We start from the raw sequence: 23,649 nt of genomic DNA on the forward strand, positions 1-23,649 counted from the left end.
CAAGCTCTCTGGAACTAAACTGACTGTAAAATATAATGAGAAAAAGAAACTGTCAATAATAATGTAACTGCCCACATCCATGATAATCTTGGTTGCTATACCACTAACTTATATACTTTTGTCTCTCTTCATTGAAAAATGTTTAGTTTGGAAAACATTGCTCTCGAAATTTGTTTCATTTGTCTCTAAATTCTCTCGTTCCTGTTAGGTTACGTGCTTGTGATTTATTGCTAAGGACTAACAAGTATTGACAAATGGCAGTGGTTAGAAATGAGTTAGGAAACAAGAGCATTTGGGAGGAGAAAGAGTGGAAAGAATCTGGCAAGATCTGAACTGTAGCTTGTCAGGCAAATGAAACAGCAGGAAGAGTAAGAGAGGTCTGAGGAAGCATTAATATGTTGGAAAGAAGCTCTTGTGCACTTTGCACTTGATAAAAAATGATAGTGGAAAATGCTGCAGAACCAGTTGAATTAATTAGCATATCAATAATTAGTCTGAAATGGCTGTATGAGGGAAATACTCCATGCAGTTATTTCTGAAATTATATTCTGCATTGTGCTCAGATTCCCAGATGATAGGCTAGTGAATCCTTGGTAAAGATTGCTATAATTTTGCATATTTTAACATGTTTTATTACGGTGACATTCCCTCTGACTCATTCTAAGTAAGTAATGAGTTGTATTCCAAAAGGACTCCTTTCTAAAGTTATTTAGAACAAATTAAACCTAACAGAATTGAATAATTGAGGTTCACTTTATCTTTCATGCATCCTTTTTTGAGCCTGTGTTGGTTAGATTCCGTTGAAATTAGATTATATAATACTTTTTCATGTAAATATTTCATAAACTATTTCACCTGTCAGTAATATCAGTGGTTTTCAGTCTTTGAGGATAATGTTAGCGGTTCAGAGAACATACATATTTAAAAACATCTTTGGAGAATCATCATTGTGGTAGCGGGAGGGGAAATGGCCTATCAGAGTCACACTTCATGAAGATGTTATTGAAACCCTATAGAAACATGTTTGCAGTAAGTATCACATTTCCAGAAATTACAACAAACCTTTTTTTAAATCTATATTTCTTTCAAACAGAACAGAAGAGGAAAATAAAGACAGACAAATTGCAGGATGAGATTGATAAACTGAAGGAGCAGTTGCAGCTCACCAAGTCGCAGTTAGAGGCTGAACAACAGGCTAATATTGACAGGTTTTCTAAGGTAATTTGTGCTAAATAGTATGAACCTCTCAAAAGAATTAGTGCTTTGGACTGTCTTCACTCATTTTGTAACTGGAACAGAACAAAAATGAATCTACAGCTTATGTGCCTGGCAGCAATGGTGCTTGGGCATTAGGAGCATGTCTTTCCTGCACCTCCCCATAGTTTTGAACATCTGCTTTCTCCTTACTTTCTGTTTTAGACATACTTTAAATGAATACTTAAGACAACACTTATCTTATGAATTGGCCAGTGCTAAGACAGGTGTGGCCTGTTATTGAAGCAGGTAAAATTGCCTTGCTGTGGTGAAATATAAGCTGTTTTTAATATTATGATATTTTGTGATGATTAAATGTTTCTTATATATGACTGCGATTTTATACGTGACTTTATCAACTGAGTAAGATGTATTCTTTGCTGTGAAGAACTTTACTGTCTAACAGAGATGTAAAGCAGTCAAGGAAGAGAGATTGAGGAGAAACAAAGCAATCTAGACCTTACATGTTGGTCTTTAAATGCTTAGAATGTGGTTGACCAGAGAGCCAAAGCAGAAAGTAATCTTAGCTATTGCAGTGTGAAGAAAAAACCTTAAACCAGAATGATTTAAAAGCTCTAATTATCTGTTTGTAATCACAGCAAGGCCTTATTTAGGATGACGTTGAGTCTTATGGTAGTGCTTACTAGCTCAAGATAAAAAAAGAGTCTCTAAGTTACCTGTTTCTGTTTTTTTTAAAAGCATGATAATTTCAGATCATATCACCATTCTCATTTCCATTTAACTAAATACATTCCAATAATTTGCTATCAAAATAGAGAACTGAATTTTTTTAAAGGAGGAGGCTTTGTGATTCACTAAGGAGCAAATTCTTGGCATAAGAGACAAGATGCTTCTAATGATTCATTTAGGTGTCGATCTTGGTGTTGCATCGCATTCAAAAGCAGGATTTTATGGCTGTTAACATAACCTGTGAGAACCTTGTCTTAATATATCACCCAGTATTCATAACTTCTTAGTGGAGTTTGAGGACCTTCAGACATAAAACCAACCATTAAGTTTAGAAAGAAACACTATGTTTTTTATTTAAAGGGAATCAACAAAACATCACTATCGTTAAAATAATTATAATTTATTAAAATAAAATAAATATTTTTGTCCTTGTTTTCAGAAGAAAAGCTCATCTTCTGTAAAGCATGCAGCGTTTCTTTTCCTGAATGCAGCTTCAGACTCTCATTTCTTCAGTCCTCCTGTTCCCCATCTCCTGGCACTATTCAACTTACTGTTTTTTTTCCATTTTCAAAAGTAACTGTATGACTGAATGAAGAGCGTGTGTGGAGTTTCACCTGGGTGTGCACGCAAGATCAGAATAATGAGCCTTGGCACTATGTGGACATCTGCTAGGTATTCTACTCATTCACTCTGTGCCTCAGTTTTGAGAGGTACATCTATAACATATTTCTCCTGCCCCTGAAGCATTGTTTTTCTTATGAGATGGAACTTGGAGTATTCATAAGTGCAGTGTAGATTTTTTGGTGCCTTAGGGGCCTATTTTGAAGTCACTTGTTTTAGCTGAGACTCCTAACTACAGGGGGACTGCCTGAAATGTCCTGAAGCTACAGCCTGCAGTGTTACACAACAAGAAGCTTTCAAATCTTCTGTGTTATTCTGGGATGTCAGGGAAGATAGAAGCTTGAAGTGTGACTGGTTGCAGTTTGTCTGCCATGACTGACATCTACTGTCAATTCAGATGTCATTATGTTTTTGTCTTTTGATTGAAAGAGCAGGAGATCTCTCCCCTGTGGAGGGAATTTGGATAAAAACTGTCATGCTTCAATTTGTGGTCCTTTCTACCCCTTTGAGGTGAAAGGATACAGAAAATCTTGTTATTCAAAAGTGTACAATGATTACTCATTACAGTTAGTCGGAGAACAAATCCAGTGAATGCTAGGGGTTGCCTAAAAAGTGGGCAGTGAAATGCAGGACTTTGAACAAGCTGAGAGCAATACAAAAATGAGTGACTAGGTAGTGGAATGGTAAAAGTAATTTAACAGATTAAGTGGAGTGAATGTATATGAGGAAAAAAATAATTCAAACTTCATCCACAAAATGATGGGTTCTGAGCTGAGTGTTATTCCTGAAGGGCAAGATCTTAAGGTTGTGAGACATAGTTCGAGGGAAATGTCATCTCAGTGGTTAGTAGGAGCCAGCAAAGAAAACCAAATAGTAAAATTACTCTGAAAAATCACTGTGCAAGCCACAGCCTAAATACTCTGTGTAGGTCCAGTCCCTTCAGCTACAAGGATGATCAGTCTGTGTTTAGAATGACTGAGCATGCTAAAAGTTGTCAGTCCGAAAAAGAGACAAGAGCCTAGTGGGGATGGAGGGTGTGATACTGGTGTCTGTGAAGTTGTGAGTTACACAGAGTGAATCGATATCATTTATTCACTCTGTTTTCTAGTTCAGTACCTACCATCCATCAAATATCCATCAAATGAACCCAACAGGAGCCAGATTTAAAAAAAAAAAAAAAAAAAAAGTACTTGACTCTTGATGCAACTTGTAGTAGACCTGCGGAGCTCATGGGCAAAATGATGTTGCAGTTACTAAAAACTGACACGGCCACAAGGAAGGACTGCAAAAGTTTATGAGGAGAAATGTGTTGAAAGTTACGGAATCTACAAAACTGTATTAAGCTGAGGAAGTCCTCTGAGCTGGAAACAGTTGACAGCTTGGAGACTATTAAGGAGAACATGCATGTTTGCTTGCCCTGGTATGATCCTTTCCCACCTATACACTTAACAGCCTCTGTGAGGAGGAGGATCCTGAACTAGGTGGATCTTTGATTTGACCAAAAAAGGTCATTCATGTGTTATTCAAGGAAAAATAGCAAACGACCAAAACTTCTTGGAGTGTGCTTGTTTTGCTAGCAAGCAAATATAGTTTGCTGTCCCAGAATTCTTCAGAAACTGGTGTTTTTTCATGTTTTTTGGTGTCATAGTGTTGCCCATTGAAAGTGACTGCTTCCTACACGTAGCTTAGGTGCTTGAATTAGTATTGTGTGTGGAAAAATAACAAGTAATGCTATAAAAATAATTTCAGGAATGTGAACAGCAAAAATCAAAAGAAGAAGAAATTCTACAATCATTTCATAAATGGAAAGAGGAGGAAAAAGAGAAATTGGCTGATGAAATAGAAAAAGTGAAAAAGATGTTTATGAAAGAGCTCAAGGAGTTATCTTCAAGAAATTCAACGTTAGAAAATGTAAGTGGTTCAGATTTTCCAACATTTTAAGGCATGAATCCCTTGCAGTAGATTGTAGTGAGCTTCACATATTTGAAATGTGATGTAGTAATCTTAGAGGTCTTTTTACAAAACTGTAAAAATAATAGTTGGATAATAGCCATGGTTGTATCTGTATGTACTGGTACTTTATTAACATAATTTCAGTTCATTTTTTTAATAGCATTGTTTTGAATGAATGAATTATGCCTTCAGCGACTATGTCAATTTTTTCTTAATCCTCAGCTTTTGACTGCCTGCTTACAAATTAGGAGATACTGTTATTATTGCTGTCCGTTAGGTATCCTTATATTAATATTCTTATAACTGGCATGGAGGGGACTAACCTCTGCACTATAGTCCTGACAGCAGAACTGCATGTGTTTTCAATACATGCTGTGGAAACACTTTGCAGAGTTTTGGCTAGAAAGACAATTGTAAAAGTATAGGTGGGTTAGAAAACAAATACTCATGGCACGGCAAGAGCAGCTTCTATTTTGTAATTGCTAGTTCCTGTGTATATTTGCAAGGCTTATTTATGTTAGATGTATATATTAAAAATTATTACATGAAAGTCGGTAAATGCTGAACTCATGAGAAATGTAAGAAGTGTCTGATGCAATCTCCGTGTAGTTAGGTTTAGAGTAAATTTTGTATTAAATGACATTTTATAAAACAAAATCTGTACACATATTCAGGTCTTAATTTTTCCTCCCCACCTTTTAGCAACTGTTAGCATTACAAAAGTCCAATATGCAACAAAAATCCAATTTAGGGACGCTGAAAGACAGCCAAGAATTTACAGAAGAGAAACCTCAGAGTCCTCTGGATTATCACAATGTGGCTCAACTTCTTGAAAAACAGGTAACACTGTAACTTAATGTATTGCCTTTGGCAGAGTACTTGTGTTCTTTTCATTTTTTTACGTCCCTGAGTAGGATTTTAGATCCATAGGTAAAATTCTCATCACTCAATGTCTAAAATAGCTGTTTTTAAAGATTTACTACTATTTAGTACAATCTCTAGGATGGAAATCAAGGAATTATTTCCCTTACTCTTTATAAGTGCATTATTTATTTATTTATATTCTCTTGTTCTTTATTATTAAATATATCTAATTTTACCAAATATGTTCATGGTTCAATTCCAGAAGGCTCTAATAAACCTTTTATGTCTGGTAATCTGTGAGGCCACTTAAGGAAAAACTGGGATTTCCCATTTTCCAAGATGAAAAAAGTGTTAAGAAACTTTCTGAGAATATTCATCAACCTGTGGCTTTGGAGCCATATGAAGCACTTGAGCTTGTCAGGGTGCAACTTCTGTACCACAACTATATCTGACCAGCACAGATGCTGGTGCTAGTGCAAAACTGTTGGACAAGTCCCACCTTTAGGAAAGATTGAGCTAGGAATGGCCACTGAGACCAAGGTAATTGCATTGCTCTGAGACTCATCTGCATGTCCAGGTTGTTCCTACTTTTTTTTTGACACTTTGAGACACACATTATACATTTCATGGTTCTTGGGATGTAAAGGTCTTTGTATACTGCTGGTATCATCCAGAAGTTTGGTCACTTCTGCTCAAAGATAGGGAAAACTTAGTGAGTTTTACGTCATGTTTTTAATTTAATCAAAGAGAATTCGTTTCACTCTAAAACTTGTTTATTAATGAATGCTTGAAATTACATTATTTTGGGGAAGAAAACTCTGCTTTTACTATTCTTATTCGTTAATACACAGAAATTATCAAAGTATTTGTGTATGTCTCACTCACAGTCACTATATATACAAATCAAGGAGCAAATACGTAGTTTCTGTAGTGATTGGTAAGAAAACCACACTCAGATGTATAAAACATGCTGATGACTGTTCTAGGTCGTAAATACGGAGTTACTCAAGTTTCATACCATCAATAATCTTTTCCGTATTTATGCCTTATTTAGAAAAATAAAGGTGCATATACCTAACTAAATGGTAATGTGTTATTAACGAGAAGAAATACTGATTTCCTCTGTGCAGGAAAGCAAGTGGATGTCTCGAATACAAGCCCTTCGCCATGACCATGAGACAGAAAAGTCCCTGGTAAGCAGCACAGCAAACCACTTAAACTAAAAGGAGACTTTTTTCTTATTTTCTTGATATGCTGTAATACATCTGTTGGACTAGAAAGCCTAGATCTCAAGAGTTTATGGCAGTGTGTCCTCTTAGATGTATTTGTTATCTCTGTATTTCTGTTATGCTAGGATCTTGGCTTTTCAGTTAAGGCCAGGGTTGAAATGGAATTTATCATTTAAGAATCTGACAGACACCTGAAACTCTATCTTTCTTTTGAAGAGCTTACAACTAATTCTGTGACCACTGTATTATACAGTGTTTTCTCTGTTATGTGGATATGCTGGATAGTTGAGATATAACTTGCCAACACGTAGCTTTCATCTACCCTGTACCTTCTGCTACCATGGACCTACGGCATATGTCTCAGTCTTTTTTTCTATTTTCTATCACTTCTCTGCTGCTTTTTCTGTTGTAGCTTTCTGATGCAGAATCTGTTCAGCTTTTCCAGGAAAAACACCATGGCATTTTATTTTGCATCAGTTTATATATTTTACTATACAAAGCTTTATGCCTCAGATTTCTTTTATGTCTGCATTTCTTTTTAATCTCTGTCCTGCTTTGTTTCTCTTGCTTCTTTTCCTTTCATTTTCCTTTCATCTGCGTGACCATGTAAGAACTGAGCAGATCATAGTGGTCTGACCAATGCTTCTCCTCCTCTGGCAAGAAAGCAGTGGGGAGGAACCATGGAACATTCCCAAAAAAGGATGTAGTTAATGATACACCCACATACAATGCACGAATAGAATAAGGGAGGAGTAATGTAAGTATTATTTTTGGGATGCCGCACCTAAAATATTATTCCCTTTCTTCTATATTCAGAGCTAATATATTAGGTTTATCATGCAAATTCACACCTGATCACCGTAAAATTTTATTTGACACTATTTATAACCAAAACATTTTTATAGAGTTGTATGCTTTTTCCTTTCTTATTTTTAGGCAATCTCAGCAATGTGTTTGTATGTCCCTTTCTTTGTATTGAGATTTAGGTAGTCTTCCTTGTGTAATTAAAAAGTGATCCAGACAACTATCTCATAATATATGTGAGTCCCAGTGAAATCACAAGAGACATTAATAGTTTTGCTGAAAAAGAAGTGTTAAAAATATTTAAGAATGATGCTTGATTGTTTAAATTTGATAGCATTAAAATATTTTATATATTAATATGAAGTTACTTTTCTTCTGATTTCTTTCTAGCTACTGTCACAGATTGAGAAGCTTAAATCATCAGTGAGAGAAGACCTGAATAAAAATAACACCTTTTACAAGAGGAGGATAGACGAATTGGGGCAGAGGCTTCAAGAGCAGAATGATCTGATTATTATTCAGAAGAAGCAGGTTTGTTTTGTGAAGCACTCATATGTTTCAGAGAGCATAGGACATAGGGAAGCATTTTACCAGCATTTGGTCTCTCTGGTTGCATAATTTTGTAGTAGTATTGCTGTAGTATTTTGGATACACTTTGGAAATAAAGTTGATAAATAAGAATAGATCTGGAAAAGAGACACAGGAATGTAAACTAGGAATTAAAACACAATTTAGAAGGAAAATATTAATAAACTAAATGTTTTTAATAAGTTCAACACAAAGTTAAAAGATTACTAGGTCACAGTCACCAAAGATCTCTAGAGACGAAAAATTTCTGATGGTGAACAGGATTTAGTCTGCCACAAAATAATTGTAATGAAATCTAGTGTTTGAAATCTGAAAATACATGACTTCTCACACTGAAAATAAAGTATCATATTTATCACTGTGGGAATAATTTATTAAATTAATTAAATTATTACCACATGAAATTTAACAAGAGTAACTGCCGGATTCTTCACCTGCGATAGGATAATCCTGGTTATACATACAGATTGGGCGATGAGAGGCTAGAGGGCAGCCCCATGGAAAGAGATCTGGGGGTTTGGGTTGATGGCAAGTTGAATATCAGTCAGTAGTGTGCCCTGGCAGCCAAAAGGGCCAACCATGTCCTGGAGACAGCATAGCTAGCCGGCCCAGGGAGCTGATTGTCCCACTCTACACTGCACTGGTGCAGCCCCACCTTGAGTACTGTGTGCAGTTTTGAGCGCCTCAGTACAAGAGGGACATCAAGGAAGACGTCGAGGGAGGTGATTCTGCCCCTCTACTCTTCTCTTGTGAGACCCCACCTGCAGTACTGCGTTCAGCTCTGGGGTCTCCAACATAAGAAGGACATGGAGAGAGTCCAGAGGAGGGCCGCAAAAATGATCCAAGGGCTGGAGCACCTCTCCTATGTAGGCTGAGAGAGTTGGTGCTGTTCAGCCTGGAGAAGAGAAGGCTCTGGGAACATCTTGTAGCAGCCTTCCAGTACTTAAAAGGGGGCCTTCAGGAAAGCTGGAGAGGGACTTTTTACAAGGGCGTGTAGTGATAGGACAAGCAGCAATGGCTTTAAACTGAAAGAGGGGAGATTTAGATTAGATATAAGGAAGAAATTCTTCACTCTGAGGGTGATGAAGCACTGGAAGAGGTTGCCCAAAGGATGCCCCATCCCTGGAAGTGTTCAAGGCCAGGTTGGATGAGGCTTTGGGCAACCTGGTGTAGTGCAGGGTTTCCCTGCCCATGGCAGGGGGGTTGGAACTAGATGATCTTTACAGTCCCTTCCAACTCACACCGTTCTATGATTCTATGATCGAACTATTAGAGTGTGTCCAGAGGAGGGTGAAGATGGTGAATGATCTTGAAGGCAAGACTTAGGAGGAGCTGCTGAGGTGAGTTGGTTTGTTCAGCTTGGAGAAGGCTGATGGGTGACCTCATTGCAGGCTGCAACTTCCTCAAGGAGAGCGGTGGAGGGAGAAGTGCTGATCTCTCTCTGGTGACCAGCAACAGGACACAAGGAAATGGAATGAAGCTGCATCTGGGGAAGTTCAGATTGGACATTAGGAAAAGGTTCTTCACTGAGAGGGTGGTCGGTGCCTGGAACAGGCTCCCCAGGAAAATGGTCAAGCCTGACAGAGTTCAAGGAGCATTTAGATGACACTCTCAGTCGTACGGTTTAGTTTTAGGTAGTCCTGCGAGGAGCAAGGAGTTGGACTCAATGCTTATGAATCCCTTCCAACTTGAGATAGTGTATGATTTGATGATTTTTTTTTTGTTTGAAAATGAATTGTTTTTTCTTAAAAAAATATGCTTTTGTTCAAAGATAACAATAGCTTTTTTGAGGTGATTGGTGAGGGAAGATCTGGGTGAACTGGACTTTAGACTGTAGCATGATTGTGCGGTCCTTACAACCTATTCCTCTATTGGATGGTGCATTCTTTACAAATCAACATCTGATTTTTGAACATTTTTCTTGAGATTAATGTTAAACCTATACTTACTGGAACAGGCTGCCCGGGGAGGTGGTGGAGTCCTCATCCCTGGAGGTGTTTAAAAACCGTGTAGATTTGGTGTTGCGCAATATGGTTTAGGGACCCTGACAGTGCAGGGTGAATGGTTGGACTCGATGATCTTGAAGGTCTCTTCCAACCAGACGATTCTATGATTCTGTGATTTAAGTGCTTAAAGAATTGGAAAGACAAATAATAGCTTTTACATCTCCAGTGTAACGAATTTGGTAGCTGGAGCAATAGAGGACTTAATCCTAGGCAAATAATGTGCAGTAAAGTGACCTTCTAAAACAAAATGGTATGACCACAGGTGTAAAACATGTTCAGAGGGATCTGAGTTTGGTGTTTGTGAAATACGACTGTGAAGATCTACATTCTCAATGCCTGGAAACTGGAAGGGTTTGAGAAGTAGCTAACACTTTTGTAGAATCCATACTGAATGGACAATGAAATGAGGCACTATATCCAAATGGATAAATGAAGTAGGACTAGAGTCCAATATCTTGTGCCAGCTCTAGTGACATTGACTGTGTGTCTATATGGTTTGGGTTTAGCTTCTGTTTTGGGAACTGGAGTGCAGAACATTGTTGTAATGATACAAGATTCACAAGTTTCCTGTTTTCTTTAGATTAAATTACAGCCAGCTTGTTTCCTCTACACTCTCAGTTTTGTTTGGTGCATGTCTTGGGTGTCAAATAAACAAACTGCAGAGCAGACAAGAGAACTGTTCTTATATTTAAAATCAATGCATAAATAAGCACTTCCCTGACTTGGAAAATTGAACATGAGTTGCTGAAGCAGAAAGTATTGAAACTGTACGTGCTGAAGTGGCCCAGAAGCCCACTCTCAAACTTTAGAGCCTGTAATAATAGAGTGTACAAAGCAGGAGTTCACATAAGACGACAAACAGAAATAAGTCTTCAACATTCATTAAGCATGAACGAAATATGCATTAGGCAGTAGAATAGAGTTCCACAAAAGTAGTATTTTTCTCAACAAATCCTAAACAATAATTTCTGTTAAAGAATAGTGCTGGAACTAGGTGTTTTGTACTAAATGTTCATTTCTAGATATTGATCGTTTACATTTGTAACTATTCATGTATCTGTCTTTTCTCTTTTAGATAAAAGAATTGTCCACAAGATCAGTCGCAAGCATTAAGCCATATGATGGTAAGTACAAACTGTAAGAAAAAACAGATTTTGTTTCTGATTTCAGCAGCTTGGCTGAAACAGATGTTACAATTCATTTAAAAATATAGACATCGACTTTACTAAATAAATATTGAAATCAAATCAGTACTGGCAATTTATTTGTGTCTCTCAGAGTACCGAACTGTTTCCATACCATGATTTTCAAAGTTCATATTCTACTCCTGTAAGGACTTCTAATGTACAAAGTCGATTGCTTGAGTAGTGAAGAGGTGTTAAAATATAGCAATTCTATTTCATATTATGTAAACAACTTTTGGCTTTGCTTTATGGAGTATAATTTTAATTGTGTGTTCATGCTTGACTGTTCTTAGCCTGCAGAACTCACAGAAGGGAAAATACTGTAAGAGTAGACAAAATTGATTGATTTGTCAGTTAAGATACAGATGTTCAAAGAATTTTAAGAACTGGTATTTTTGTCTGTGCAGTGCTTTAACATCCGAAGTCCATTACAAATAGCAAAACCTGATAATAGTGTTTTAGGAGGTAGTCCTGCACCACAAACACCCATATAGTTGATGCTGCAGTTGCAGTGAGTTGTAATAGATTTATTGCTATAGATGATGACAGTTGGATTAATTCTAATCCCAGTTTGGAAGCTGTCTTGCTTTATTAGCAGGACATTGGCTTGAACTAAATCTAACAGCAGGGAGTAGGTTCGTCAGAGGAGAGCATAGTAACAGTATGGGTGTATGGCTTCCTAACTGGAGCTGGTCATATTCAGCCACACTGAAGCACAGACCAGTATAAGACCATGGCACACAAGTGGATTTGCGCCTAGGCCCCAAGCTGATCTGAAGAATGTAGAATTGATGTGATAATTCACTCCAAAGCTACATTCTGTACATGAAATAGATAGGGCTTGCGCTAATTGATACGAAGTTTGGATGCAGCAGGTCCACTTCCAGGAATACAAGTGTCTTATCAGGCTAGACTTGACTAAGTAGCTTTGAGCCAAGGCTTCTTCCCTGGGACACAAAGACAGCATACAGACATGACCAAAGAGATGATTTGACTAGTGCAGGTACGCATTCCAGTTCAGTGACAATTTAGTTAGTAGTTTCTTTTCCTGGTTCTAGAAGTATTAAAAATATTAAGCATATTTAGAGACATGCTTTTTTTGTTATGAAGGACCAGTTTTTACTTTATAAACTATTTGTTTATTCCCCCCCCCCATTAAAGCCAAAATTTGCATAATTTATAAATGTGATTAAGTGTGGCCACTTTTATAAATCTGTATTTGCTTGTTATTGTTTACTATAAAACATTTACTTTTTTTTTACTTTTATGCTATTTTAGTGAACACTACTGTAGAGCGTCTTGAAGAATCTAAACCAAGTCTACCAGTGATGCATGGTAAGTTTTTTTGATAGGTCCAACTCCAGTACTTTCAAAACTAACACTGTCTTCTCAAATATGTTGCTTTGTCAAATCATAGGTATAAGAGTAGCTATATTGAAAAAATGTAATTTGAATTGCTTTACTGTATGTTAGCATTGAGAATTCCCATGAAATAATTGTAAAGATGCACTATTGAAAAGAATAAATTAAAACAAAATAAAATAATTGAGAATACTTCCTAGCATGTGTATAGTATTGGAGCAATTTAAGGTAAATGAAACTAATCAAGGCAATAAAATTATGTTTTCTTCTAGACAATATGCTTATTTTCTGGTATATACATATACTAGATAAGTATATGCATATAATCAAATTTGTATAGATAAAAATGTGGAAATGTTTGTTTTCAAGTCTTGAATTGTATTTTTCATGTGACTTCAAATGTCAAGGAGGAAAAATACAGAAGACAGTCAAAATAGTCATCTCATCCCGATAGTTCTTCCAGAGTATATCTGTAGTTACACAGAGATCATTATTTAGTTATTGTAACTTGTGGCATTGTCATATTATTTAGTAGTAGGGGGAGGCAATGAACCTCCATTTATATTGTTTGATGCTTTGTGAAAATAGTTATTACTTTTTCCTCAGCATACAAAGTAATGGAGAGTACGGCTACCGAACTAGTATTTTGTGATCAATTAATTCTTTGCTTTCATTTCAAGTAGGAAAGTAATAGGAAAAATGAACTTTGAACAAGCAAAATGTTTAAATGTTAAAACAATTTTATAAATTATTTGAGTTATTGAACTATTATTAGATAGTGATTTTTTTCATTATTATTTTTGTTAGTTTTAAAACCTGTCAAGGGAGAGGAAATGGAATTTGTCTAAGAAAAATGTACAGAATTTTTCTTTTTCAACAAATTCAAAAAGTTCTGGAAAGCCATATGGGGAGAAGGAGTAGTATGCAACAAAAGCTTTAGATGACTTGATGAGGAATGAAAAACTGATGAATTTGAAGTGTTGATTTCAAAATTATCAAACTAAGGAAAAGAGATTTTTATTATATGATGAAATTAATAATACAGAGATTTCTTACTAACTAATGCAAGATAGATGTTCATCGCTAAGAGCTTTTTAAGTGAAACTATATCGATGAGATGTGCACAGAAAAGTAATAATATATTAAATATAGATTATTAATAATAGTATTTAAAATAATCCAATTATTTTTCATTCAAATCAGCTCCATCGCACCAATACAGTAGTGCTGGTTCTAGCTAAGAGATCTCACAGCAAGTAGCTTAGCGATGCTGTGAATTTAAGAATCTAGTTTTATGAAGAATATTGCTGCTAAGGGCTTACACACCAAGCTTGTCAAGCATTGCTTTCTTAGTGCATTTACTTTTATTTGGACTGAGGAAGAAAGCAGTTCTGTGAGCATTAGTATTTTCTGTACTCTGACAATTTGCATCAGCTCATTCAGATATTTCCTGATTTCTTGCTGCTCCAAATAGGAAGTCTGTGACGCCTTTCGAAACTTCTCAAGATAGAAAAGGCTGTTCCAGCCATTGATATACAAAAGATTCAGTATCATTATGAAACCTCAAAGAAGGTGTTTCCTTCAGACTCCTTTGCTGATGATTATTTTATTTATCTCTGCAGGTCTCTCTGTCTGTTCCTTTTCTTCCCTTCTGGATTTTTTTTAAACTTACCCTACCTAATTTCTGGATATAAAGGTTAGCAGAAGTTATAGTGTCTTTCCCAAAATTTTGACGACTCCTCAAGGGATTGACTTACATTGAATTAAGACAGCATGGCTGCATCTCGTGCCATTATGAAAAGGAAAGTGCTTGCTGGTAACTTCTGTACACAGATTTATTTAGCACACAGCATCTCTGAAATCACAAGAGCTGTAGTTTTCCTACCAAATGATTGCCTGCATATGGAATATCTTCCTTTTCTTTCTGTTTTTCCTGTTTGAAAGAAAATTAATTCTGGAAAAGGTTCTCTTATGTGAACTTCAGTACACTTTTCAAAGTTGCTTCGAAGCTTTTGCATCCTAAGATTAGTTCTGCACATCTTAAATCTGTGCTATGAAAAGATACCCAAATTACAAATGAGGTATCTTAGGTGTAAAGTAGTGGAATAGCTGTGGTAGCCTGGTGCTTTTGTGTTCGTGTTCTTGACTTCTTGGGAGAGCTAATAGTCTGCCTTCAATGCCATCCTGGCTGACCATTCTTCTCTCAGTTTCTGAGCTAGCTGTAGGGTTTTGTGCAGATATAACTTAAGTCTTATCTTCAAAGATTACTCAAGTCTCACAAAAAGGTAGTGGATTAATTATGATTTTTTTTAAATCATATTTTAAATTCAGACTTTGGCTCCTATATTATTCTTGAAATGTCAATACTTGTTCAATATTTAATCTTTGTTAGGTCAATAATAGTTGGTGGAATTGCAGACAGTAGTTAAAGATTGTCCATTAAAACCTATGACTCTGTCTTCAAACATGCTGTGGGCTAAGGCCCAGCAATCATTAAGGACATAACTGAAGCATCTGAGGAAAATTTAGTCAAAGTAGTCTTCCTAGACAGTTAACAGAGAAAAGGGGCACCTTCAGAGTTTGGTTCAGCTGAACTAAGACCTGAAGTTGCCTGTGTCTCTGCGTTGACTGCAGAAGGAGTCTGAGATGACTAGGCTCCTAACTTAGAGGCCTCAGGTAAGTGTCAAAAATTTATCATATTTAAGAATATTGATTTTAAATTAGTATTTATGCTGCTTATGTGCAGTATATGGCTTCCTATTGATTAGTTAGGAGAAAAATGTATGAAATGCATTGATTTAAAGATGACAGTCAAAATTAACAGGTATCACAGATTAAGTCTGGCAGCTCTTCAGATGTGAAATCTGAGCATAAATTAAAGGAGTAGATAATGACTATAGCCATGGCTTGCGTTGCTTACATCTTTAAGAAGTGCAGCAATTTACAGCAAACAAGTTTTATGTTTCATCCTTGGTTTTCATATTGCAAGTGCAAAGTGCTTGTTGTAGGTGATACTCCACTATAGATAATTGTAACACATCTGTTCAAGCTAAAGGTACTTTAGCATTTCATATTTCAGAGTAAATAGGTGGGATTTCTCCTTTAAATGTTGACCAGAAGACTGCTTTTCCAATAGTACTGTCAGAATATTGGGTTTCTTTAAATTAGTAGATAAGAACAGACAAATAATATATGATATGCTTGAAATATACACAGCTTGATTTCTTCATTATTATTAGGTATATGTTCCTATTCCACCTACATAGAAATTGTCTTCAAATATTATTTAAAACTGATATTTAATGATTTGTCAAAGTGTGCCAGGCACGTAATTTTTCAGTAATATAATTATCCACTGAAGAAATGAAGGCAACTTGTGCTTTTGATCTATCTCATCTATCTCTCCTCACATGTTAGCTGGTAGAAAAGATATTCTGGAAGATGTGGGATGATGCACACATCTTTGTGGAGGTCATCTTAAGGTTGCTGGCCTTAATGATGGCTAGTATTAATATAGCTGAATTCAGGCCAGTGAGATGTGAATACGAGCAGCCTTCAGTAGGACTGGTGTTGGTAGCTGCCATTTAGGTAGGTTCAAGCCTGAGGTTGACAGGACCTGTGCTTGTGAGGATAAAGATGGGGTTAGGTTTTAGATTGAGGCTGGCTGATGACATATGGAGAAGATGTGTTCAGAATTTGCCAGTGGGCTAGGTATAGGATTTAGCAGTGGTACTGTTTGGTAAGGGACAGGTGTGGGACTGTTGGGGAGGACCAAATGAATTAGGTTTGGAGTCAAGGTGGTTCATGCCAGCATAAGTAGTTGATTTATGGCAGCATCTGCAAATGGCTGCTATCACCCAGAGACATCTGGTTCTTGCTGAGCCAAGGTTTTACAGGCTTCAGTGAGCTTGGGTTAGGGTTGGGATTCGGCTTAGGCAGACATCCATTGGCAAACGAGAGCAATGGTTGGGTTAAGAAGGATCAGTCAAGCAAGGTAGCCACAATGGAGCCTGGCTGAATACGTTTAAGTGTGAAGCTGAAATTTATCTCTTATTTCATAGCCAAGAAAGAGGTGGAGATGAGAGCTAGGGTTCAAGTTATCTCAATGAACAGAGTGTAATTGGGGCTGCATCTGAACTGCAAGATTGACGTAATCTACCAGTACTCTGATAGTTGAAAGCAGGTGATCTGCTGGAGCCCAGCATAACTCCTGCCTTGCTTCAGCCTCCCGGAATCCATTTCCAGTGAGGCAAGGACACTGGGTGTTCATCTGGAATGGGGAACAGAGAAGTGACTAGGAGCAAGTAATATATATCAAGGGGTGAGTCCAGAAGGGAAGACAGCAATCTCTCTCGGTTCAACACTCAGATTAGGAGGAAAGCCTGACTAACAAGATCTGATGTTGAAGATGTTGATGTAGAGCAGCACCCGCTCAGGTCAGCTGAACTATATTTAGGGCTGGTAATTGACAGAAAGGTAACTGGATCTACTGAAGTCAAAAGTTGTAGTGATTATTTAAGGCTAACATTGGATTGTGGCTTGGTGAGATTTGGGGCAAAAAGGTCAGATGAACTAGAGAAGGTTACAATAATTCACAGTAGCTAGGATTTCAGTCTGCATCAGCAGGATTGCTTTAGATATGAAGTTAGCAAAGACTGCTTTGTACAGATTTCAGGTTTAGCTGGGTAGTCAAATTTAAATGATTCCTAAAAATAAGCTTGCTAATATATAGATGCTGCTGATTTCAAGGATCTGCACTGAGGTAAGAGCTGAAAGGTCTGATCAGGTGGCACATCTCTGGTAAACATAAGGAGAGGGCTCCTCTACACCTATCTATAAACCAGAGGAGTGGTGAACCAAACTGCTTTTTCTTACATGGCGTTCCAACATGTTGTTTAATAAATATCTCTTAAGTGTACAGTAAAGAAAAAGAAAAGGCCCACTGACACTGGAGAAGTTGGTGTTTCCAGGTGTTGCACTTTCCTGTGTCTTAGCATTTGATCTCTGTCGTCATGCAGTGAACAACAATATTACACATAGCAAGTAATACATTTTGGTTTTGCTCTTGCAACTATTCTTTTACTGATTTTAACTTCCTCTGTTTCTGATATACTGAGGAAGAGAAGCATGTTACTTTATGCCAGATCAGCAGACTATTTTCGGGTCTGAGTTCTGGGGACTGAGCTTTTCCTGTTAAGTTACTTGCCAAGGGTTTGTGCAGAGATGAGTCAACTCCTTTAAGCAGATTGCATTTGAGTAAAGTACAGGTAAAAGAAGTATAGATTAAATCCAATTACACAGCAACTGGCTAACTGTCTAGTAGGTCCAGCCAAGAAACTTGGAGACCTCAATGCCCATGCAGCTAAAATAAATCCCCCCCCGAATATCTCATCTGTGCTTCAGACTCTGTCTTTCCCTCCCTGCAGGCTCTTGGGAATGATCTCAAACTGCGCCTGAACATTGTTTTGGAGAATGTTAGTTGGTGCAGGGTCAACAGTGTGGCAGGAGCAATAGTGTGGAGGATCATGTTCTAGTGCCCAGGAACGCTCTGGCCACTGTTAAATTTTACAGTCTTGGAGACTGAAAGACTAGAAGCCTATTTGTCAGTCAGTCTCTGAGTTTTGCTCTTAAGTGTTTCCATAAAACATAGTGACATTTGCATCTTGTTAGCGTCTTGTGATGGTGTAAGAAGCATTTTTTTAGAACTTCTTATTTAGTCCAAATTATATGGGAGCAAATCTTAAGTCTTGTAACTTGCTTGGAAAAGCAGGTGAGAGGCTGAATAGAACTGCAAGTACGGAAAGCATGGAGGGAGCGGCAGCCATTCCCTAGTATTTACAACACCAGTTTCAGTCCCCTTCATATGACGAATATTGGAGATGCGACAGTAAGTGTCAGCTAGCTCCAAGTGCTCATTTCACCCTGATTACCCATCACACTGCATCCAGGTTTGTACCTAATTGTACGAGAAGTGCTGAAGAGCAGGCAGCATCCCTGCTGCAACGTCACTTCTTCCCCTTCTGCCCATAGAGCGTAACAACCATTTGTAGTGCCAAAGGTTTCTTGTGAAGGCTGGGGCAAAAGCATGGTGGCCCAAAATGTTGGCCAATAAGTTGTTTTCTCTGGTACTGCCAGTAGTTGAATGCTAAAAGTATAGTTTGCATGTTTCTCTGTGTTTATCATAAACCCTAGCATAAACTAAAATTCTAGTTTTTATTGAAATAGATTTATTCATGGAAAGTGAATATTAACATTTTTAAAAACTGAATTTTTATTAATCTACATGTAAGCATTTTCATGCATCTCTTACATCTGAAGTCTATGAAGTTGTAAATACTCTGGCTTCATTTATATAAAACAGATTGTACCTGACAGCCTATACAATGATAATTTCAATGTGTTTAGGAAGCTGTTTTCATCAGATAATACTGAGTCTCGCTATACTGGAGTGATTAAAGATTTTTTTAAATTGATTTTATTGGAAATTATCATATATATATATAATTTCTTGTCTCGCACGTATGGACTAAGTACTTAATTAATGAGTTAATATGTTTTTTCCATATATTTTTGAGCATTTCTATGTCTGTCCATTTCACTTTTGTAAACTTTTAGTATCGAATTGCACATAACCAATATTTTAACATAAATTTAAAAATTGAAATGCTTCTTATGAGAAATGAATGGCCATTCATTCATTTACTTAATCCTGGGTGGCCTTGTCATTGTAGATGCCTGAAAACATCCCACCTGGCCTCTGGGTGCTGTTCCAGAAGGGCACAGGTTTTTCTGTAGTTGTGTGACATATCAGCCAGCCCTGTGCTGATGGCTTAAAACTCTGATGTATCTGAGATACCACTAGACACCCATGTTTGGGTAACTGATTCACTCCTGAAGTGACTATTGCGTTAGGATCTCTTCTACAAAAATGTACCACCAAGGCAGTGAAGAGTCACGTTGCATTGGGTCTGTGATTGTTAAGCAGGTTGTCAGCGATCAGGAAAACTGACGTCAGTGTGGTTTTTTTGTCTAACTTTCCCCACTCTGGACCTTGACCTTCTTCTGTCCTGTTTGTCTGGTGTTCCTGTTCTTCCTCGTTATTAGAGCAGGCACCCTTGGTGCATATGCTGGAGCCCATAGAGGAGCTTTCAGAAGAGGAAAAAGGTAATGGTCGATTCAGCTCAAAATATAGTGGCATGTGTTTCTTGAATATAAAAAGTAAATATTATTTGATACCTACAGTATTTTTCATTATATTTCAGTATGCTTATGTGATTTGGGTGGGAACATTTCTTGTTTGTGTCAGTCTTCTGTTTGCTAACAGTGCTTGTACATACTATCATTTCCTTATCCAAGTTCAATGTTTTTATGAAAATCTGGCCAACTCTTTAAAGCAAGCATATTCTGTATGTCTAAAGGCACTTGGGCTAAGCAGAGCAAAAATACTTGATGGAGAATACCCCCTTACTAGGAAATTCTGGGTGTTGACGCTATTGCAATGTGTGCTCACTTCTTTTTCAAACTCTGCTTAAGAGGATAAAGAGTTGAGACAGAAGGAGGAGGTTGATGGTGGAGGTTGAAGTTGCCTACTTTCATAGTTGCACCAAAGATACTTTTGCAAGTGGTCTAAGTTACACCTGCCTCTAAGCGGCCATAGCTCCAGCCAAGGTTGTGCCATTCTGAATGGAATTACGTAGCCCAGTGTTGGCCACTCTTCTTCTGTTTCATCTGAAGAAAACTTGGAGAAGGCCATGTTTACAGTGACAGAAAAGAAAGTATATAAGAGAAGAAATACCATCCTGCTTGGTATTCTTCTCCTGAAGAAGGCTAACAGTACTTTAGATGAAACACCAAAGAGCTGAATAGCTTCATAATCTGTACAGTGTGCAAAAATCAAAATCAGTCGTGACCCTTGTAGCCAATGAGTTTAAATTTTGATGGAATTAACACTATTTTGAAAACAAAATTGTTGTCTGTATATATCTGTGCATAAGTGGGAGGTTTCCCCAGGGAAAATCCAGTGACTCTGAACAATTTGAAATAAAGACTGCTCGCATTTTTGCCGTTCTTTCTGCTGTTTCTCTTGCTTGCCATCTTTTCTCTTGATGGATTGTCTTTGATTCTTCTGCTGTGCCTAAAGGCATGGCCTGCAGTACAAAACAGAAAAAGAAGGAATGCAGTCTGAAAAGACAGACCAGGATTTTTTTGTTTTGTTTTGGTGACAGCTATTTGTAAGGGAGAGTGTGAAAATTCTTGACTCAGCAGATTATTTCATAGGGTTATGTAGGAGCTGTGACAGTGGACCAGACTTAAGGTCCCTTGTCTCCAAAGCTGTCAAATCCTAGTGTTCAGGTTTTTTTTTTTTAAAAAAAACACCAAAAATGAATAAGAGAACAGTTTCTTAAATAGTTGGCTCCACAAAGAGGATTTGGCTGAAGTTAATTAGCAAAAATTAATATTGTCATTAATTAGGATAATGTTGGATAGTCTTGTTGCCCATATTATGTAATATGTAGTAATTATGAGTTTAAAACCGATTTGAGATGGATCTGTTTTATTGTAAGTATTAACATCTGAAAGGGACAGGAATTTCAGAAGGCTCTCGGCAGCCTTCCGCTTTAAAATGTCTCATTTCGGAGAGGATTCCATACCAGATAATGCACCTTTTCCTGACTGAGGATAGTCTGATAAACCTTTGTTTCCACACTGACCAGTAGCTTGCCTCTTCTAGAACTCACCTCTCCAGCCAAATCACTTTTAATCTGTCAGGGACTGAGTTGTCCACACAGTTCCCAAAGCCAGTTAAGATTTCAGCCAGATTCTGTCCTTTTCAACACAAATATCTTAGTATGGTAGCTGAAGTCTTCTTCAGTTTTCATTACCTGTAGTTCTTTCCAGGATCCATCAGAGGTCACTTCCTCAAAGTAACCTAATATCATTTCTGTATCTTGAGGCTTTTTTGGGTTCCTCTTCAGGATGCTTATCTTTCCCTTAAAGAAAAACGAAAACTAAATGGAACTACTTTTTAAACAGTCATTGCTTAAAAATAGGAAAAGTGGCACATTTTCTTTGAAATAAAATATTTGAAAGTCACAATATGGAATTATTCCTTCATTTATACCCTTGTCTGTGGGTTGGCAAATGACTGCTGCCCTGTAAGGCATACTGGAAAGAGAAAAACTCCTGCCCAAGATTTACCTTTTATTTCAGGAGGCAAAATTGGGGGTGTGGTTTACAGCGTGCTTTCCTGGGATGTTGTGTACCCCTCTGTCTAAGCTTTGCCAGCTTTGCTGACCACCGTCAGACCAAAGCAGCTGCCATGATCCTACAGATTATTGGTTTGCTTGATCTAAGTGGCATTCAGTAAAACTTTGTCTTGCCAGAGACACTTCGTATGTAGGTTCCAAATGGGTATGTTTTGCTTCTTTACTCCCTTGTATGGCCCTAAATGTCAATCTTTAATTTCAATGGAAGAATCTGTCTAGATGGTTCTTTATTTCTTGCATAAGAGTTTGTGTCATTACTGACACTTAAAGCAAGGGAAAGAGATGGAAACTTCTTTGTCTGCTTTTAAGTATGCATGATGTCATAGACCTGCATAGAAGAAAACACGACACTGAACTTTGTCCTTGAAAGAGTTTTGAAGATAAGTATTATCTGTCATGTATTTTCTGTGAAACGATCTGCCTCAGACTAAGGTTTTGTCTTTACCAAGAATTTTGAAAGTGTTACAACTTTCCGAAGATTTGATTTCAGTAGGTGTGTTTTATCAGAGAACGTTGTGTTGTTCGAAGCTTTCTTGAGAACGAGTTCATCGTATTCCTGTTTTAAATTTTGCTAGAGTTGAGCTTTGATTTGAAATACCACTTTTAGCGAACTTAAGTATCAGAAGATAATCTTTCTTTATCAGAAGGTTCTAAGTACGGTTCTAAAAGTAAAGATCTTCATTGCTAAATATTCAGGCATATATCTTTATAGTGATTCTATAACAAGAAAAATAAAAGATACTTATGATGGTGCTGAGTTATAGATTCCAAGTGAGCTGACATTTGTAAGCTAGCCCAAGATTTAAAAAAGAATACAACTTCGTGTAGACAAAAAGTGCACATTTTGTCTATGATGTTTCTAAAAAGCATATGCTTCAGTGCAGTTTTTAATTGTCTCATGTACTGTGGATTTTTCAAATGTATCTTGAATGCATTTTTGCATTCTTATTTCAGAAATTGAGAAAGATGATTATAAAACAGGTAGAAGTAACCACTATTTAATAAATGCTTTGAAGACTGATCCTTCTTTAACTAAAGAGTTACGAGTTGTTTTGGAGCAAGCCCTGGAGGAGAAGCTGGAATCCTTGGGAATTAAAGCAGTAAGATTATTTTGAGTTATTTAAAAGGGGGATAATCTTTGTCTCACTTTTTTGCTATTCTCTTTCACCATTGTACCACAACCCTCAGCCTATAAAATCCAAAGCTAACTTTCCATGTGTTATAAATAAGTGTAATTCATTACCCTGAGAGGATGTCCATCAAATTACATCTGTGGAGAATATGGCTACACCTGTGAGCAGTGTTACCAACTTTTATGATTTTGCTATGAAGCTTTGTGGTATTTGAAGTTTAAAAGAGTGCATATGATTGTAGGATATAAATCCCAGAAATAACAGCCCTTGTGTTTACAATACAATTTATTTCCTTAGGGTGTTCGTGGTATCCCAAATGATCGCTTAAATAAAATTTTGCGTGCTATTGAATCTGCTAGACAATGCAAACAGAAGCAAGAGCCTGACATTCAGCGAATTCGAGAGCATCTTGAACGCCAAGTTAGCTTTAGGGTTGAAGAGAAATCATCATCTTGTAATAGACCTGTTTCCTATCCTCAGCTTCCTTCAGAAGGTTAAAATGCTTTGTTGTTTTTTTTCTCTTACATTTTATAACTGCTATTTAAGGTTTTATTTAGCAACATTTCTGTATAGCCGCTTTCATAATTTTTCATATAAATATTCTATATAGTTGTGGCCAACTAAACAGTTTCCTTTAAAGAGTTTTTGACATTGTATTTAACTGCAGAAAAATCCCTACCATATTGACAAGATAC

General features: G+C 37.1%; 1 protein-coding gene across 1 annotated transcript in view; it reads left to right on the top strand.

The window, feature by feature from the left end:
* The window catches only part of DZIP1 (DAZ interacting zinc finger protein 1), a 36,392-nt gene that overhangs the window by 5,768 nt on the left and 6,975 nt on the right, over positions 1–23,649 (top strand). Inside the window, exons 4-13 of the mRNA XM_086615953.1 lie at positions 1,094–1,218; positions 4,315–4,476; positions 5,221–5,358; positions 6,513–6,575; positions 7,806–7,946; positions 11,085–11,133; positions 12,472–12,528; positions 19,660–19,719; positions 22,776–22,921; positions 23,252–23,447. Of these exons, the coding sequence (XP_086472079.1) occupies positions 1,094–1,218; positions 4,315–4,476; positions 5,221–5,358; positions 6,513–6,575; positions 7,806–7,946; positions 11,085–11,133; positions 12,472–12,528; positions 19,660–19,719; positions 22,776–22,921; positions 23,252–23,447 (1,137 nt within the window). The remainder of the gene's footprint in view (positions 1–1,093; positions 1,219–4,314; positions 4,477–5,220; positions 5,359–6,512; positions 6,576–7,805; positions 7,947–11,084; positions 11,134–12,471; positions 12,529–19,659; positions 19,720–22,775; positions 22,922–23,251; positions 23,448–23,649) is intronic.

The sequence above is a fragment of the Tauraco erythrolophus genome, chromosome 1, assembly GCF_009769465.1.
Source record: "Tauraco erythrolophus isolate bTauEry1 chromosome 1, bTauEry1.pri, whole genome shotgun sequence".
Lineage (NCBI taxonomy): Eukaryota > Metazoa > Chordata > Aves > Musophagiformes > Musophagidae > Tauraco > Tauraco erythrolophus.